Source organism: Cyprinodon variegatus, unplaced genomic scaffold, assembly GCF_000732505.1.
Source record: "Cyprinodon variegatus isolate N-32 unplaced genomic scaffold, C_variegatus-1.0 Scaffold52, whole genome shotgun sequence".
Classification (NCBI taxonomy): Eukaryota; Metazoa; Chordata; class Actinopteri; order Cyprinodontiformes; family Cyprinodontidae; genus Cyprinodon; species Cyprinodon variegatus.
Genome location: NW_015150505.1, coordinates 1,204,678 through 1,224,563, shown reverse-complemented (window position 1 = coordinate 1,224,563; position 19,886 = coordinate 1,204,678). Strand labels below are relative to the sequence as shown.

At 38.7% G+C, this 19,886-nt stretch overlaps 1 protein-coding gene across 1 annotated transcript in view; it reads left to right on the top strand.

Moving 5' to 3' along the window:
• The first annotated feature begins 6,227 nt into the window (after positions 1-6,227).
• mfsd7 (major facilitator superfamily domain containing 7) overlaps positions 6,228-19,886 on the top strand; it is a 20,640-nt gene continuing 6,981 nt past the window's right edge. The window contains exons 1-5 of the mRNA XM_015371046.1: positions 6,228-6,645; positions 12,205-12,363; positions 12,752-12,968; positions 17,048-17,124; positions 17,336-17,473. Coding sequence (XP_015226532.1) covers positions 6,484-6,645; positions 12,205-12,363; positions 12,752-12,968; positions 17,048-17,124; positions 17,336-17,473 — 753 coding nt within the window. The 5' untranslated portion in view covers positions 6,228-6,483. The remainder of the gene's footprint in view (positions 6,646-12,204; positions 12,364-12,751; positions 12,969-17,047; positions 17,125-17,335; positions 17,474-19,886) is intronic.

The window sequence follows — 19,886 nt, the reverse complement described above, 5'->3', positions numbered from 1 at the left end:
GTTTTGTTTGTATTACCACCATTGTGGAACACAACTCGTGAACTTGGACTAGCTAGAAGAGCGAGGTGCGCGAAACACTGGGACACTTTTTCCACCTGGATCACCCTCATGTCCCTCCGTTGTCGCACAAACTTGCTCCCACTTCCTCACCGCCTCGTTCCTGATTGTCCCTCTTGCGTTGTGGCCTGGAATAACATAGCACAGACCACGCTTCAATATTGGGCATATATCAAAAATGTCTGCGCCATACCTGCGACAAGCTGACTGCGACACACTGCTGCAGGAGTATAACCAGCCCTTTAATATACATTGTTCATTTGGCCAGGATCAAATGTCCTGGGTTATATGCAGCATTTCATGATTGACTTATTACGGATATTTCTACAACGGCTAAATGAAAATGAAACCTGGAAATGTACACATTTTGCTCTTTCCTTTTACCACGGGTAACCAGACCTGGGAAATGTTTTAAATCATAGAGTAGAGTAGAATAGAATAGAAAATCCCTTTATGTCCCACAATGGGGAACTTCTGGCATTTACAACAGCAAAAAGCTTACAGAAAAAATGGTCACACAAATATGGACCTTAGAAAAAAAGTATAAGAATAACATAATAGTGAAGAGTTAAACGATAAATAATTGTTTATTTGGCCAGGATCACACGTTCTGAGTTATCAGCATGATTTCATAATTGACTTATTATGTATATTTATTTCTATAATAGATGACTGAAGATGAAACCTGGAAATGTAAACAGACCTGGGAAATGTTTGAAATCATAGAATAGAAAATCCCTTTACTGTCACACAATGGGGAAATTCTGGTGTTTACAGCAGCAAAAACAGAATAAAACATAGAAATATAGAAAAAATGGTCACACAAATGTGGATTTTAGAAAAATGTATACAAATAACATAATAGTGAAGCGTTAAAAGATAAAAAATGAAATTCTTAAAAGTGTTTTAACAATATAAAAATGCACCTGGAGAATAAAGTAATTGAATAAACCATTAAACAGCAAAATTTTTACAGTAATGGATATGTGAAAATAGCAGCAACATCAGGGCTGTGCAGAATGACAGCAGCATGTTATTTAACTGACTAAGGTAGAAACTGTGCAAAATCAGCATGAATGTAACAACTTATTGAGGTTGTTGGGAACAGTGGTGGTTATCATCAGATGATATACTTTAAATCTGTCATGTAATAGATTTAAATAGGTGTTAGATTCCTGCACGTGCAGCCCACTCTGACCCTCTTCCGCACACCTTTAGACCCATGCATGATTTAAAGCTTGCAAAAGTCCAAAATGTTGAAAAGTTAGCAGAGATCATAGAGTGTGATGAGGTCCTGGTGACCCCATCACACACAGAGGGAAGCTTTGTTTGCCTGGAGGTGATCATGGATCTAGATCTCTACACAGAAAAGTGCAGACTTGTTGGTATCTCCTCCCCACAATGTCAGCCTGCTGTGCTGCATCAGCCTGAAGAGGGGCGACAACCACAAGACAAGATACACTAATATGCACCAACTTTTTATTTTTATTAAATCCTCTCCTCAAAGCAGCTCCTCCACCACATGTTAGCCCGAACTTTGTACTGGTGGGGGTGGACGAGGCTTTAGCTTAATGGTGGAGCTTTCAAGAACATTCCAGCTCAATGGGAACCAGTGATGTTCGCTGAGGAGGAACATCGGCATTTAAACACAACCAGACGGACACGAGGCTCCCCTCAGCCCGGGCTGACGGTGGACGGAACGGTTAGCCTGACGGCCGCCTAAACGGCACACTTTCCCTGCTCTAGTCCCCGGCAACACCACCTCATCCCACGGTGTGCAACTGCAGGGCCCGGCGCCGCCATACACCACCACACAGGCGCATAGAACAACACGTAGAGCATGCTGTGGAGCGGACGGAGGACAGGGGGGCGAGCCGGTGGGGGGAAACCGGAGAACGAGCGTCCGAGGGCGGACGCGCTTAGACCGGGAAGGAAAGTGGGCAAACTAACCTGTATGAGAGCCGCACAGTCCGCTGGATGTTTAGCTGGAATCCGAGTTAAATCCACTATCAGTGTAACAAAGAGGCGAAAATCGCCGAGCGGTGACGAAACAGGCCGAAACTCTGAGGAGACCGGGGAAGGGGGGGGATTGGCGCATGCGCAGAGCGCGCGGCAGAGGGTGAATGGGTTCAAGGAGGCTTTTCTGAAAAGTGATCGAATAAATGCGTTATTAATTATTGATTTACCGCCACCTTTTGATACGGAAGTGGATGCAGATGCTTTAAACGTCAAAAGGTGGTTCCGTTATCTATCTCACCTTTAGATGTTGACCTAAGTGAAACTTATTAAAGTGTAAACATTATTGCAATCAATTCAGGTTTTAAAAAAAGGTTAAAAACTGAAATTTTACTAAAATAAAAATGTAGAAAAAATATGATAACATTGTCTTCTTTTTAAATAAAAAAATAATAATAATAAATAAATAAAAATATGAGAACATTGTCAATACCTCAACTTGGTCTAACAAAGATGTCTAAATACTGATCAGTCAGCCTATGTTACATTTATATTATAAGTCTAATTAATTGAGCGTTTTTTTTAGGTCACTTTGGAGGTCTTTAACAAAATTAATCTCAAATCCAAGCACATTTGGTTGCAAAGACATTAAAAATTCGCAAATGAGAAAATGTAAAGTCTCGACAAATGGTTTTAATGTCAAAATTAGGTTCAGCTATCTATCTCATGTTAAGAAGCTGACTTAAGAGAAACTTATTCAATTATAAACATTATTTCAATTAATTCAGGTTTAAAAAAAGGTTAAAAACTGAAATTTAACTAAAACAAAAATGTGAAAACATATGACAACATTGTCAATACATCAACTTGGTTTAACAGAGATCTTTAAATACTGCTCAGTCAGCCTATGTTACATTTATATTTAGCTATGGGCATTTATTCACTCATTCAGAACAAAAGTCTAATTAATTTAGGTTTTTTGAGGTCACTGTGGAGGTCTTTAACAAAATTAATCTCAAATCCAAGCACATTTGTTTGCAAACGATTAAAAATTTGCAAATGAGAAAAGGTATATTCTCTGCAAATGGTTTTAATGTAAAACAAAATAAAATAAAAGTGGGATAAAGTCAGAATTCTGACTTTAATCTCAGAATTCTGTCTTTTTTCCCATATTAAACTGAAATACATTTTTAAAATCAGTTAACTGTTTTATTTCTTCAGTGGCCCTAATCCTCTGCCTCTTGATGTTAAAACCATTTTCAGAGATTTTACATTTTCTCGTTTGTGAATTTGTAATTAGTCTGCAAAGAAATATGCATGGATTTGATATTAATTTAGTCAAAGACCTCCACAGTGACCTGATAAAACCTCAATTAATTAGACTTTTGTTTTGCATGAGTGAAGAAATGACCATAGCTAAATATAAATGTAACATAGGCTGACTGATCAGTATTCAGAGATCTTTGTTAAACCAACTTGAGGTATTGACAATGTTGTCATATGTTTTCTACATTTTTATTTTAGTTAAATTTCAGTTTTTAACCTTTTTTTAAATCTGAATTGATTGAATAGTGTTTACATTTAAATAAGTTTCACTTAAGTCAGCTTCTAAACGTGAGATATATAACTGAACCACAGTTAAATACACATTTAATACGATGGTAACATTGCTATATACTATAAAAACAAAACATCATGCTACCAAACGCAATCGTGCAAAAAGCAATAAGCTTTTAGCTACAAACTCAATTTCAAGTCAATTCAGTTTATTTATATATTTCCAATTCACAACATGTCTTCTTGATGCACTTACCAGAGATAATTCAATGAGATACATTTGTAAAAAAAAATAAATAAATAAATAATAACATTTTTATCTAAGGAAAGACAGCTGATTGCATTGAGTCTTTGACTAGGCAGGGTTTGCTCCTCCTGCATGAGCATGTGGTGACCATAGACTTTCTCTTCCATTTTGTCGTTGACTCTGCACTAATCTCTCAGACCAAGTATTCATGCAGCGACAGTAGAGGGGGGAAAAAAGTCTTTTATCAGGAAGAAACCTCCAGCACAACCAGGCTCAGTGTGAGCAGCCATCTGCTGAGGCTGACTGGGGTTCAAGGAGACAGAAGCAGAGACACAAAAGGAACATAACAACACTGATGTATAAATATGTAATGTTATATCTATACTAGAAAAGGTAATTGTAAAACTGCTCCATAATATGGAGGTATGCAATATGCATCTTAACATTTATTTTACTATTATTTTACTGGTTTCTAAATTAGCTATTTTCATTTAAACGCATTTCCTACTTGATGGCTTCTTCTTTGGTTAGTATTAGATAATCTATTTTATCAAAAAGAGTGAATAAACAGTTTAAAGAATCTCATTCTTTTCCATTAACTCTTCCCAATTCTTTTTTTTTCTGTCTGGTGATGTGGCAATAAGAATAATTGTCTTCATGCCAAAAGAGAGCCCCACAGATTTTGCTTTCACAATCGGAGCAGTACAGCTATCGCCATAGTGTTCCACTTGATTTATGCATATAAATAGCTTTATTATAATTCATGTAGGGAGTATTACAGATTATATGAACACTGCAATGTAAGTAGAACAGGGAAGGAAAAAAAGGACAAAGGACAAAACATGAAGGAAAGAGGAGATAAAAGGGAGTTAATGATAAAACATCTTCAGTCTGCTTCATCACCTGCAAAGAAATCTAAAAAGAACAGCACACCAATGGATATAGTATAAGAGATACAATAAACTAACACCTCGATACTATCGCTGAAGTATAAGTAATATCATTTATCTGACATGCATGTGGTAGCTGAAGATAAGAATATGGGCTTTCTGTATGGAAGTGAATCTCTAAGTACCTGGAACCAAGCACCTGTAGTTGTTTCTGAGAGTGCACTTGTGCATGTAAAGTTTATCCAAAGGGAAAATGCTCAATAGTGGTTGTGAAGAGCCGAAGAGGCGCCCCTCCCAGAGCCTTGGTGACCCCAGAGCAAAGGCTGCCAGAAGGGGCCAACCCAGGAACTCTGCCCCCCCACCAATGGAAGAGAAGAGACAGCCACAAGGACATGCCCCAGCCGCCTCAATGCCAGAGCCCCCAGGAGCCGCGGGAAGGAGCCCACGGGCTCCGCCAGCAGCCAGCCACCCCGAAGTGGATCCGACCATGGGCCCTACCTCTTTCCCATTCTCTAAGAAGTAGCAACAGTCTCAGCAAAGACACCCAGACTTCTAACTAACCAGACTACATGGACTCCTGCAATTATCAGCATCCTATAATAAATGCATCAGATTGCAATTACACATAAATACTATTAAAATTCTTATTATTATGTGTTATCCTATTGAAATTCTGGCAAATAACTAAAGTTGCTCATCTTAAACTTGTAAGATAGGGCAGTGAATTTAAGACTGAGTTAATAAAGCTGATTAACTCTTTTATCATGGGTTGTTTTTCCTGTGTGCCTCTGTGTTGACTTGTGATGGATGCAACAAATGGATGGATATTTACTTAGATTTAAGTAAATATTACAGAGCACGGTGTGGTGAATAGTTTTAGATTAATTAATTACACGGATACTGTTAAGAGTATTAATGTTTGTTTCTCGTTAGTAACCAGTGGTATTCAGTTAATTGGTGTGTCACTAAAAAGTTCATTTATTTTAGTTGCTTAGTTCAGTCAAATAAACACATTACATAGACTGATGTTTTTAAGTGTTTATTTCTGTTAATATTATGATCAACAAAATAATGATTAAAATGAATACGTCATCATGAGCAGACAATGACCTTCTCTACGTTTGAGAAAAAATGTATCGACTGAGAAGAAATTTAGGGTTAATTAAAGCTAATTGAAAGTTGTTAATTTTCAAAAGGTGACAGTGGAGCCTCGCGAATTGCTAATTATGACAAATGACTGTTGCATGAGTGTAAATTCATTTAGAAACAGGAATGTTTAGCCACTTTACACAAACTTTACAATAATTGTTCTGTTATGCGAGCTGAAAGTACTATAATAAACAGTATTCTAGAAAAGAATGAAAAAATAAATAAATAAAGCTTTATGTTTGTTTCCTTTGTTTTATAATATTGTTAGAATCCATTAACTTTGGTTTTTAGCGGATAGTTTAAACTACAGAGTGATCCATCTTTCTCATAGAAGATCTTTGTGCATTACAATGACAGTTCCCTGATTGTTGGAGCGATGTTTTCCTAGTTTTCCCCTGTCGAACCGGCTTCCCTCTTATGAGCTGAAAATACTTTAAATTCCACCCCAAGGAGAGATTACCGACACCGGCTCTTTTTTTTTTTAATGAATTCTGGTCGTGTCTTGGAATATATACGGACCTGTTGGCATACATCAACAGGTTAAACTTTGGAATATGTCCCAAATATTTTTGCTCCGTAAAGTAGCTAGCTAGCTTAACGAGCCGTGAATTAACCGTGGAGGTTGCCATGGATATCGGAGGGGAGACGACCACCGATGTTCGGACCATTTACGCGGCCGTTTCACATCAACCGGACCCCGAACCGACGAGGCTGGTTTCTTATAAAGTTTACAAGAGGAGGTGGTTTGTGCTGCTGGTGCTTTGTCTGTTGAACTGCTCCAATGGAACGGTGAGTCAGTCATCCAGTGGTTATGGCTTTGGGTTCGTTGGAACCCAGGTTCAATAATCAGTTAAAGAAATCTGATGCTTTGGGAGAAGTAGGGCTGTATGGAAGTCCAGTAGAGCCCATAATAGTTGTGGAACTGGTGGCGATAATATTTCTCAAAAATGATTGTAATGTCTAATACAGAGTATTAGGGCCAGGCTTCTGTTTCGAGAATAAAGTCAAAAAATTACAAGAATAAAGTAATAAAATTACGAAAATAAAGTTGTAACATTACGAGAATAAAGCCGTAAAATTAGGAGAATAAAGTCGTAACATTATGAGAATAAAGCCGTAAAATTAGGAGAATATTGTTGTAAAATTAGGAGAATAAAGTCGTAACATTACGAGAATAAAGTCGTAACTTTACAAGAATAAAGTCGTAAAATTATGAAATTAAAGTTGTAACATTACGAGAATAAAGTTGTAAAATTAGGAGAATAAAGTTGTGAAATTAGGAGAATAAAGACGTAACATTATGAAATAAAGTCGTAACATTATGAGAATAAAGTCGTAACATTATGAGAATAAAGTCGTAACATTAGGAAAATAAAGTTGTAAAATAAGGAGAATAGAGTCGTAAAATTACAAGAATAAAGTCGTAACATTACGAGAATAAAGTCATGAAATTATGAGAAAAGAGTCATGAAATTAGGAGAATAAAGTTGTGAAATTAGGAGAATAAAGTCGTAACAATACAAGAATAAAGTCATAACATTATGAGAATAAAGTCGTAAAATTATGAGAATAAAGTCATAACATTAAGAGAATAAAGTCAAAAAATTAGGAGAATGAAGTCATAACATTAAGAGAATAAAGTCGGAAAATTAGGAGAATGAAGTCATAACATTATGAGAATAACATTGTGAAATTACGAGAATAAAGATGCAAAATTGTGAGAATAAAATCCAAATATTCCGAGAAAAAAGTCACAATGAGAATAATCATAAAATTACGATTTGATACATGCATACGTTCATTACTGCATTAAACAGCCATACATTGCTGCTTCCATTTGTTATCAATTGTTAATGTTTTGTTTTAATTAATAATACATGTGTCTTTTTTGTTTGAATTGAGACTCATTTAAATTTTTTTGTAAATGTAGGAAGAAAAAAACAACTTTGGCTCTTTGGAAAATTACCCCAAATCAATCAGCACACATTGATCCATTAGACTGATATCAAAAACAATTTCTAGTCAAACCGTTTGTAGTTGGAAATGTTCCTTCCAATGATGGTTTCTAAGCTCCTGTTGTACATTCAGCATAGCGTAGATTTCTTAGTCCATGTTTTGATCTACCTCATTGCCTTTCATTGCAAACTCCACTTCGACTTCAACTTTTTGCTGCTATGTCCCCCTTTGGTTTTTCTCCACAGAATGCAGCTTGTTATCAATAATCACAATCTCTAAAGACACATATTTGCTTAATGCTGTCAAACTAATGTTCAGTTCAGTTTATTTATTTAGCGCCAATTCAGAACACACGTCGAGGCACTTTACATTTCAACCAGATCATCCAGTCAAATTGAGTCAAAGTTTTCTATCTAAGCTAAACCAGTTGATTGCATTGAATCATTGACTCGAAAGGAATCCCTCACACTAAGCATGCTTGTAGTGACAGTGGAGAGGAAAACCTTCCTTTTAACAGGAAGAAACCTCCAGCAGAACCAGGCTCAGTGTGAGCGGCCATCTGCCGAGGCCGAGTGGGGTTCAAGGAGACAGAAGCAGAGATACAAAAGGCTTCTGTAAAAGCTGTAAAAGGCGGCCACATCCAGGAAACACACAGGCCTAACCAGTCACCGTCAGTCAGAAACAGGACTACACTGAAAAACAGGCCGATCTCCAACATCTATAAACAAAGGCGTTGATGGCAGCAGCACATAGCATAGATATGTTTGCTTGTAGAGCACATTTTAGCCACTAGGTATTTAAAGTGTTTACAGGAAGACAACACAAGAAAGTAAAACACAAAATATTTTAAGAGCAGATAGTGAAGCAGCACATATTGAGAATTGGTAAGACTGATGTCAAAGTAATCAGTATTGGACTTATAAAAACCTGTATCAGTGGACCTGTGGTGCAGAGGTGGATAATCCAGGTCCAAAAAAATAAAGACACTGCCTTGTTTTTATTCTGTTTTACATTTTTCACTTTACCTGAAGTTGCCATTGGTGTCTGAGTTAAGCTGGATGCCGGTCGCTTCTGAGTATCAACAAAATCCACCTGGAATATAACACTTTGATTGTTTGCTAGGTTGGACCCATTTAACATGGACACGCTTGACATCACATTCCGCAGCTCTGCAAACCCTAGATACAGCAGACCAACACTGTGATCCTGTGTCAGTACAGCGGGAGCTAAAATTCAACACCTTAACTTTAAATAACTTCTTGAAAGTGAAAAACCTAAAAATTAAAAACAAATTAGATCTAAAATAGCAATCAGTTATGGTTTATGTGTCTACATATATCACCATAAGATGTTTAATTAGTACATCTTCTTTTCAGGGCCCATAACAGTGCCCAGGGTATTAGAGGGGCACCGTCTCCTTTTGGCCCTGTCTAGAACCGCCCATGCTGATCATGCTGGATGATACTTCTAAGCCTTTATAGGGCAAGTTAGCGTTTTTGATCACTTGCATACCCCTTACAAATGGAGTACATGGCTGCACATCTTAGTTTGGCATTTGACCAATTAGATGAGCCCTTGAATGATATATTACCCACTGGAAATTAAGTTGGAAAAAAGTTTACAAGTCAAGAAAAAAAGGTAAAAATCTAAAAGTTGAAAAGTTAATAAGCCTAGTTAACAATTATATTTAGGTTTCTAAACTAAAAAATGTGCCATCATCAGCATTAATGCCTCTACGGTTATGTTGTACCAAAAAAATGTTCCTATAGAAGCTCTTTAGTTTTTTTCTTAATATATTAGGGCAAGTTGGCGTTTCTTGTTATCACATTGACAATAATTTTATAATAATTTTTTGATTGTTAAAAAGGTAATAAGGTCTTGTCTTGGATTCCATTAACATAATAGGCTTGAAATTTTGATTTTCAAAGTATTTCACAGAGTTCCCTATAAAGGGCTAAGAAGCAAAAATGCTGGGAATTGAATTGTAATCTTCTTGAATTGCCAAGTTTGTCTTACAAACGAGAAATTTGACTTTTTCCACTTTTCTTTAATTAAAATTACTCTTGTAAAATGTTTGAAAAGCAAAATCTAATCCTTCTGCTGTCAATATGTTCATGTTAATTGAGTTGAATTGTTGAAATTATGCCTTAAATGATTTTTTTAAATGTGTACTTTTGCGAACTCTTTCCAACTGCTCGTTCATCTCTCCCTCTTAGAAGACTTTGATTTGTATTCAATGCCGTTTGTTGTTTCAGGGTTTCAATGAATATCTAAGTATCTCTTCACCTATAAACTCTGCCCTTTTGTTCCACCCGCACAGACACTGGAGCAGCAAATTCATTGACCTCGTGTGACATGTGGCTCCCTCTAATGTTTGCATAAGTTGATATGACTCCCAGGGGATGTTGTCTTTGTGAAGCTGAGTGTGCCGGGAGGCAAGTGTGCCGCCGTCAGCCACACAATCAGAGCCCCTCCCTCACAAATCAGACGCTCCTCTGGGGTTAGTCCTCTCGTTGGGAGCCATTGTTGTGAAACTGGTGGTTTCGCTCACAAAGGAAGCTCAGCTAGAGGACAGGTATTCATGATGTGTTGAATAACAGCTTAAGAGCCAGTTAGACATCAATGAGTGTGACATAAACAGTCCCTGAGGGGTCAAATTTAAACATAGAGCCACTTATCAGATGGGTTCAATTAATGCCCTGATTAAAGATTAGTCTGTATATTGCTGTTTTATTTAGGGTTAGGAGATATCTGTGATATCTCAGAGATCTACCCACCAAACGGGAGAGAGTAAAAGGAGCAGGAAGATAATACCCTAAACTCTGCTGCTTACTCATGGGGAATCAAAGCAATGCGTAAAAAAGGAAAAAGACCTCAGATTTATTTCACCCTGCGGTGGACAAAGGGGACATTGTTTGTCCAAATCTGCTTACAAACTCGTTCTTTGTACCCAGAAAAGAATCATGTAGGCTTCTACTTTGTCGCCCTCACTGTTAACACGCAACTGAAGGCTTCTGTGCAGGGCAACAGTTTGAATCTCTCTTGATTTATTTGGGAATAATGTGAAATAAATGTAATTTTTTGAGATTTTATATGAAAGACCATCGGAAAGTAGTAATTTAGCAGTGGAATAAGGGTGATAGAAAAGTTATCAAAAATAAACCCTAAGAATCTTTGCACTAAGTTCTTTCAACCCCCTTACTCTTGTAGTCCACATTAAGCACCTTTGGATATCAGCTCATTAGTAGACTTATAATCAAGAAAGAAGCATCATGACTTAAGTAACATAAATAGTAAGATAAATAAATAAATAAATAAGTAACACAAATACATCCTTTAAATCATTAATAATTATCCCCCCCTAGTGGTCTGGAGTTTTCCGTTACGTGGTGCATGTTTGCAGCTTTTCTGAACTTGCAGTTGTTTTTCTTACATAACTTTCTTTTTGCATGTTTTTTGCGTGTTATAGCATCGTTTATGTCTTTGCCGCAGGTTTCATGTTTGCAGCTTGTTTTCACTTTGCTGCTCTCTATTCTTTGTTGTTTGCAGCATTTTAGTGTCATTCTTCAGTTTGCTGAACCTTTTTTATTTGTTTCCTGTTAAAATTCTCGTTAATCTGGGTCAAAATAGGCTTGAATGAATAGGAGAGTTTTTTGCTCATCTTTTTGAAGACATTTCAACTGCTTAAAGGTAGAGTGGAGGATGTTTTGATGTTCCCCCTTGCCAAAACTCACCCCCATTTATCCGGCATGATTAGTCTCTAAAAGTGATAGCTAAACCCAACCGACAGTTTCTGGTGTAATAAACATGGAAATAACAAAACCATAGGATAGAATTACACAGTGCCATGCCATTTTTGTTTTGTTTTTTTATGGAAAGGGGAGAAAGTGGTTGAATTAATGTTGACAGTGGATGAAGTGGGAATGCTTCATTAGATCAACTTTTGTTTAGTTTCATGCCATTAAATATAGTTTTAATTTAGTAAAATTTACTTTAAAACCAATACATCAAGTTTTAAATGTTGCCTATTCAGATGCATTCTGGGCAATTGATACTGACCTTTATTGATAATACATTGGAGAAATTTACCTCTGCATTGAACCCATCTCCTTGGGGAGCAGTGGGCTGCCATCATGGGGTGTCCGGGGAGCAGTGTGGGGTTAAGAGTCTTTGCTCAGAGAGCCAGAGTGGCAGTCTGTGGGAGTGGGGCTGGAACTCAGAACCTCAGGATTCCAATCTCTATGCCCTAACCACTAGGCCGCCACTCCCCCACATTCTGTTTCTTTTGATACATGTTTCTGCCCATACATGTTTAGATTTAGAAGTCATTTTAGTTTGATTTAATTGTATTATATTAGCCATCTATTATCATTTCGCCTTATTTCTTTCTAGATATGGCTTACCTTTGCGCCAATTGCGGACCAGTCAGCCCAGTACCTAAAGGTCACTCTGGACGATATCAACTGGTTGTCAGTGGTGTTTATGGTGGTAGCCATACCGCTCAGCTTTGGGACCACGTGGATGTTGGATACCCTGGGCTTACGGATCACGGTGCATACTGCATTCATTTTTCTTTTCTTTACTGAAGCAAAATGTCTTTATTCTGGTGTTTACCTTGTATCAGCCCAGGTATTTGGACATAGGGTTGTTTTGTTTGAACTTCAGAACTTCAGAATAAAAAATCAGGAAGTGAAAGTAAGAATATGTTACATTTTTTTATATTTAAACCAAAGCACATTTGAATTAAATGATAAAAAATATGTTTTTTCTTAATTCTTTGAACAAAATCTTCATAAAGGTCCAATAATCAAATTTTTGTAATTTTTCTGTCAGAAAGGGGAAAATGAATGATCCTATATTGAGTATTTTGTGGCCTCTGCTGTTTTTGTCAAACCTGTGGATCTGATGCAGTCTATATCATTTCACACTGACACCACAGCTGATCCTGGGATCCTGGCTCAACATGCTTGGAGCTCTGCTGCGCTTCCTTGGCACGCTGCCATGGGTTGGGTATAAATTCCAGTTCCCAACAGTGATGCTGGGCCAGACCCTCGGTGCCCTCGCCCAGCCTCTCATCATCTTCGCCCCCACCAAACTGGCTGCTCTCTGGTTCCCCGACTGTCAACGAGCCACAGCTAACATGATCGCCTCCATGGGTAACTGACTCTATTTTTTACTTATACACTGAAAAATTACATTTTTCACTCATCTCTAATTTAAAAGTGTAGAATAATACCAGAATAACTGACTTTTAAAGCTTCCCAGCAAAAGATGTTACCATCCTTATATAAGCAGCTGTAGATGTGACTCATTGAAAAATACTAAAACTTGAGAAACAAAGCGTTAGCATGGTTGTTTCATAGCAATAACCACTTATGTAAAAGTAAATACTTATTTTAACAGTCTGTCTGGTTACCTTGGAAACAAGAGGATAAACTTTTTAAGAAACTAGGAAAACTTCGACAAAATAAATTGAGGGAATGTTTTAGATTTAAAGATTGGTATCAAAAACATAATGTTTTTTAACTCTAAAGGTGTGTTCACACCAAATGCGAACATGGCAAGTGGAGCGACTGATTTAAATATTATCTCGATCTAAAGGCATATTCAAGAGCGCATTAGTGATCAGCGATGCAAAGGGCTTTTTTTGATGGTATTCAAAATCAGAAATTTTTCTGTCAATTTGGGTCGTGTAATTAATCAGGTACTGGATTTAGTTGTGATGTAGGGTGAAGGAGTGCGTCAAAATCTCACTGCAGGTGTATCTGTCCCCCTGCTGTGGTACAGCACAGAGCTAGAAGCTGCAGCTCTTAGTAGCTAAACAGGATCTGATGGACCCAGGGGAGGCCTACTTCAATGCTATTTATTATTTTTTTATTGAAATTTTTTTAATAAACAAACAGAATACAAAGCCTTCCGTATTGCCGTATATAAGTCCGTATTGCTGGCAGTAAGTCGGACTCGTTTCCAGTGAGGGTTGGACTCCAAGGTTGTCCTTTGTCACCGATTCTGTTCATAACTTTTATGGACAGAATTTCTCGGCGCAGCCAAGGTGTTGAGTGGATCTGTTTTGGTGGCCTTAGGATTGCATCTCTGTTATTCGCGGATGACATGGTTCTATTGGCTCCATCAGGGCGTGATCTACAGCTCTTACTGGAGTGGTTCAAAGCCGAGTGTGAAGCGGCCGGGATGAGGGTCAGTGCCTCCAATTTAAAGAACATGGTCTTGAGGCGGTTGGGGAGGATGAACTGCCCCTAGTGGAGGAGTTTAAGTATCTTGGGGTACTGAATGAGGGTAAGATGGAGCTGGAGATCGACAGACGGATTGGTGCGCCGTCTGCTGTGAAGCGTGCACTGTACCGGTCACTTGTGGTGGAGAGAGCTGAGCCAAAAGGCAAAGCTCTCGATTTACCGGTCGATCTACGTTTCTACTCTCATCTATGGTCATGAGCTTTGGGTCATGACCAAAAGAGTGAGATCCCAGATAAAAATGGCCGAAATGAGTTTTGTCCGCAGTGTGTCTGGGCTCTCCATTAGAGATAGAGTGAGAAGCTCAGTTATCCGGGGAGGACTCAGAATAGAGCCGCTGCTACTCCATGTTGAGAGGAGCCCCTTTAAGTGGCTCGAGTAATCTGGTTAGGATGCCTCCTGGACACCTCCCTGGTGAGGTGTTTGTTCCACCTGGAGGAGACCCAGAGGGAGACCCAGGACACACTGGAGGGCAGAGCATGTGAGCGGAGCGTGGAGCAAGTGTTGGAGAGGAGAGTAAGAAATATGGTGGAGCGCAGAGAGGTTTTCAATTCAAGGGCCGGAGCGAGGATTTCGTTCCGCTCCAGTTCGCTCCGACTAAATTCATGTTTGACCTAAAACTTACGCCAATGCCTATGCTGTAGTCTGTGCCTAAAATCTGTTATAGTCTATCTTTCAACTTTACCACATAATCCTCATGACAAGGATTGCATATTGTGTGATAAAAAGTGGAAGAAAATATCATAAAAACATAAACTAACTATACTGAACAATACAGAGTGGGTTTACATAAAGTAATCGTTGTGGTAAGAGCCTGTTTTTGGGAATGGATCGCATACATGCATTATATGCTATCATCTCATTTGCCATGGGATGCAAAGTAACTTTTTTAATGTAGTCTAGAAAAATACATTTATATTAAATAGGGGCAACATGAATGGAGCAAGGTGTTGGGAAACAGTGCGATAATTTAACAGCCAGTTAAATAAGACAATACACACGCATCGGTCACATCATTAAATCAAATGCTGTGTGTGCCAGGGCCCTGGCATAATTACAGGGAGAAAAGATGTCAGAAAATGCCTTCTCCTGAAAATGTGGGCGAGCGTGGAGTGATTTTGCCGGAGGGGCAGGATTAAGGTGCGGATTTTGAGCGTAGTGTCCTGGGTTAACTTTGAGAGCGGGAGAAAATGATTAAACATCCTCCTGTGCGGGGAGGATGAGTTCCGGTGTGCTCCGTTCACATGCTCTCCTGGAGGGACATGTTTCTCAGCTGGCCTGGGAACGCCGGAGGATCTGGCCCAGGTGGCTGGTGAGAGGGAGGGATGGATGGATGGATGGATGGATGGATGGATGGATGGATGGATTGATTGATTTATTGATTGATTGATTGATTGATTGATTGATTCATTCATTCATTCATTCATTCATTCATTCATTCATTCATTCATTCATTCATTCATTCATTCTAAAGTATTTTGGGAAAATAGTGAACTTAAAGATAACTCCTCCACACCAGTAATTTCAGTAACTGGCACACTCATGCTCACTGGTTTTGGTTGTAAATTGTCTGTCAGCTGGTTGTGAGGTCCGCTAATGCTAATCAAACATTTAACGTTTCTGTTTTGACTTCTACTGCTATTTTAAAACAATCAGTGTAATGTTTTTAGTCTGAAATTTTTCTAGCCTGGGTGCCAGTCCGAACTTAGTCCCGCCCACAAAGTTTGAGGTCGGGAAGTTCGGTCTGGCTCTGCTCCATAGTAGCGCGAGTATTATAGCCCACTGTCAGGCGATCCAATCAAATTGTCAGGGCGGGCTTTATACGATGATGGACAGATGATCAAGAGTAACGTAATCAACCACGTGACCAAAGCGCACTAGGGTGACAACAACAATGGCTGCCGCTGGAGAGTTTGGGTGAGTAGATTCTGCTATTAGGTCTGTTCTAGAAGATATCGACAGCAAATTAATTTTAAAAGAGGAACAGAGAAACGCGATCAAGTCTCATCTTCTTATTCTAGGCGTGAAACTGCACGCTTTGATTTTTGTGGACAACAACTATGCCTCGCTTAACATACGTCACGCACTCCGTTGCTCTTATTGGTTGTAGGTCTATCCAATTGAGTGCAGAGGCATTTTTTTTCCTGGTTCGTTCGAAACACGCCCCATAATCACAGCTCTATGGAGCGGTATCAGACTCATATTCTGACTAGAATTGAGTCGGACTACGTCAGGCTAAAAATTTTCTGCTTGGCTCTTTAGAAAAAAAAAATTCTTCCAATGTTTCTCCTGAGAAAATTGTCCTTATAATGGTTTGAAGCACTGTCAGCAACCGTTATGTCGTGCGTTTATTTTAGCAGGAACTCTGAGACCTGAGGTGGGAAACACAGCTGTTCTATCTCTAAACCACCAAACAAAACCACCCCTCCATAATAATTGATGTGACTTCTTGGTTCTACTTCACTTTTTCAGGGAAATGCAGCCAATAGTTGGAAACCATTTTCTTAAAAAGTCTGTTATGATAAGTACAAGCTCCCTTTTTAGCCATCAGTGGAGTTTTCATTTTCATGTTTTTGAAAACGATAAACTCTTTTTTTCACTCATACAAGTGAGGTTTTTTTTTTTATTTTATAGAAGTGTCACCTCTAATCTTTGTCAGATTTCTTCTAGGTGAGCTGTCACCCTTGAAAAAGGGAACTGGGGCAGTTTCGAACTTGTGATGAAAACATTTCCAGAAAGTCAAATACCTCATATTCTACCAAAAATAAAAGAATGAGAGAAAACCTATTAGGTGTTATAATAGCATAACTTCAAATATCACCAGCAGACATTAAAAACATGGCTGTTAAGGAAGAGATTTATTTCTCACATATACAGTGGTATTATTTTAGCACTTCAGACACCCGAAACAGGGAACAGAAACTGGAGAACTGGCTGTTGGGCAGAAAACAGAATAAATCTCAATTATTTCTGCTTCCATTCTTCAGCCAATCCCTTGGGCATCCTGCTCGCCAACATTATTTCTCCCGTGGTCGTTAAAACCTTGGCTCAAGTCCCAAAACTGGTAAGTTTGAGTCATCAAACAACAATTTCTATTTCCTTTTAGTTAAGGAAGATAATTGAGACTTTCATGTTTAGCAGTATTCTCCTCATTTTATTAGAAACTCAAACTGACATTATGATCCTCTAACCTACTAATGATGATGATTTGTCTTTTATTTGGGTTTTTTTGCCCATTTATCACTCCATTCTTTGTGATTATCTCCCTCCTCTAGCTGCTGGCCTATGCTGTCCCAGCATGCATCACCTGTTTCCTAGCAACAGTTGGAATAAGGAGCAGCAAACCTCCAATGCCACCATCAGCCAGTGCCGAGAGCTCCGGATCAGAGGCCTTCATACATGGATTAAAACTGGTAACTATGCAGCAGGCAAAAAAAAAAAAAAAGGAATGTAAATGAACATCAGGTTAAACTTCAAAAAACAAACAAAAAAATGTTGCCCAGATGACTTCTTAAGCTAACTCCACCTTAAACTTTGCTCTTCAGTTTTATGGAGTTGGTGAGAATAATGGCCAAGAGGTCAGAGAGCAAGACGTTTGTTTACAGGAGAGACTGGTTTGAAACCAGACTGTCACTATGGGCCCCTCAGCAAGACCCTTAACTCTTGAATGCACTCTCTGCACCTCTCACAGTACTCCCTAAGGGATTGGATCATTTCTGAAGACAAATTTCCCCAGTGTGGGATTATAAGGGCGGCTCAGACTGCTGTAACGTGGTGCTCTGGGTGACAGCAATAGATTATCTGACCCTCTCAAATTGCATAACCAGGTTCTCTGAGAAGGACAGCCCGCACAGAGCATCATGTCCTGCATATTGACCTGAAAAATCATTGAATCTCTTTCAAATGAAGCTAAAAGGTGGGTCAAACGACGGGTCATTGCTAAAAGATATCTCAAAAACAGAGAATCATGCAAATGTTTGCTGATAAACCTTATAATGTAAAACGAAAACAAAAAAACATTTCTCCCACTGCGTCACTTATCGCTATATTAAGCGACTTCTGTCTCTGGCCATTTTTATTTTCTTTTTATTAAAAATCTAGAAACTATTTTCAGTTTTGTTAAAAAAAAAAACTTTGTTGGAGACTCAGGTTAAAACATAAAAAGCACTGATCTCACTGAATTTAGGGTCCTCAGTGAGCAACCCCCTCAAAGCAATGGCAGGTGGTCAGACTCAGCAGTGCACAGTGCCTGCAATCAGAGCAATAAGACTTTTTTTGTGTGCGACTGGAGACTTAGACTCGCTTAGACTCATTCTGAGCACTTGTTTGCTTTACAATATATTGTGATGTATCAATGTTGTATAAATGCAGTATTGTACATATGGATACTGCAATGATGATTGTGATTTAATATATTCTGCTGCTACTGATAACGAACTTGAAAGCTTTCTCTCTCAACACACCAGTTTCCTGGTAAAATGAACTGAAAAGCTCAGTTTACAACAAAGAATTGACTTTTTTCTCATCATCGGCAAGTACAGCTATGACATCTTTCTTTCAGTCAAAGTCTATAGGAGAGATTGAACACAAAATAGACATTAAAACTGATGCAGGTGAAGATTCTTAGTCATCCATGTCATAGTAATTCCCATAAAAGTTCAAAAACAATATATACAGCAGCCCAACAAAGCCTTGTTTTTGTTTTGAAAACATGCAAATTGAAATGGACAAACAGGTCCCCCCTTTGGAATGGGGGTCGTTTGGATTCTTTAGTTAGCCTGCAATGCCCCATACCCGTCTGTGTCTCTGAAGGAAGGAAGGAAGCCATCTATGTTAAGGAAGAAAAACCAACCTTAAAGGGGTCATAGAATGATTCTATAGGGTATTTGGTGCTGGTCCTTAAGGTCTCTGAACAGGGTGTGTAACATTGGTTGGGCTGAAAATGGCATATTTGTTGTTCTCTGAGCCCTATTGCAGCCTGGTTATAAGCCCTAGAATGAAACGAGAGGTTTTCTTTCTTCTATGGTATGCTCATGAATATTTAGATGAGCTGTGCGCTGATTGGTTGGTGTACAACGAGTGAAGCTGCTGAGAATAGACGCATCATAGCAACAAGCACTCACTCACTCACTGAAACATCGAATTGTTGATATGTTAGGGTGACCAGACATCCTCTTTATTACTGGACATGTCCTACTTTTCATTAGCTCACAGCTTCAGGTACCACTGCTAGAAACCACTGATTATGGCTAAAATCTTGGTTTCATGATGGAATCAGACCTGGACCTTCAGAAGCAAATTAAGGCAGTTACAAAGTCAGCCTTTTATCAACTGAAGACCTTCTCCAGGATTAAATGATTAATGTCCAAGCAGGATCTAGAACAACTCATTCATGCATTTATCTTTAGTAGAATTGATCACTGCAACAGTGTCTTCCCAGATTTGCCTAAAAAGTCCATCAGACAGTTGCAGCTGATCCAAAGCACTGCTACCAGTGTTCTCACTAGAACTAAGAAAGTAGAGCACACCCGCCCGGTTCTGAAGTCTCTCCACTGGCTCCCTGTAGCTCAGAGAATAGACTTTAAATCTATTAGTCTATAAATCCCTGAATGGATCAGCACCTCAAAACATAACAGATTTGTTGTCACTGCATCAACCTCCCAGACCACTCAGGTCTTCTAGTTCCAGCCTACTCTGTTCACCCGGAACTAGAACTAAACATGGAGAAGCAGCATTTAGTTCCTAAACTCCACTTATCTGGAACAAACTCCCAGTAGACTGTAAACGTGCTGAAAGCCTGAGTTCCTTTAAGTCAAAATTAAAAAC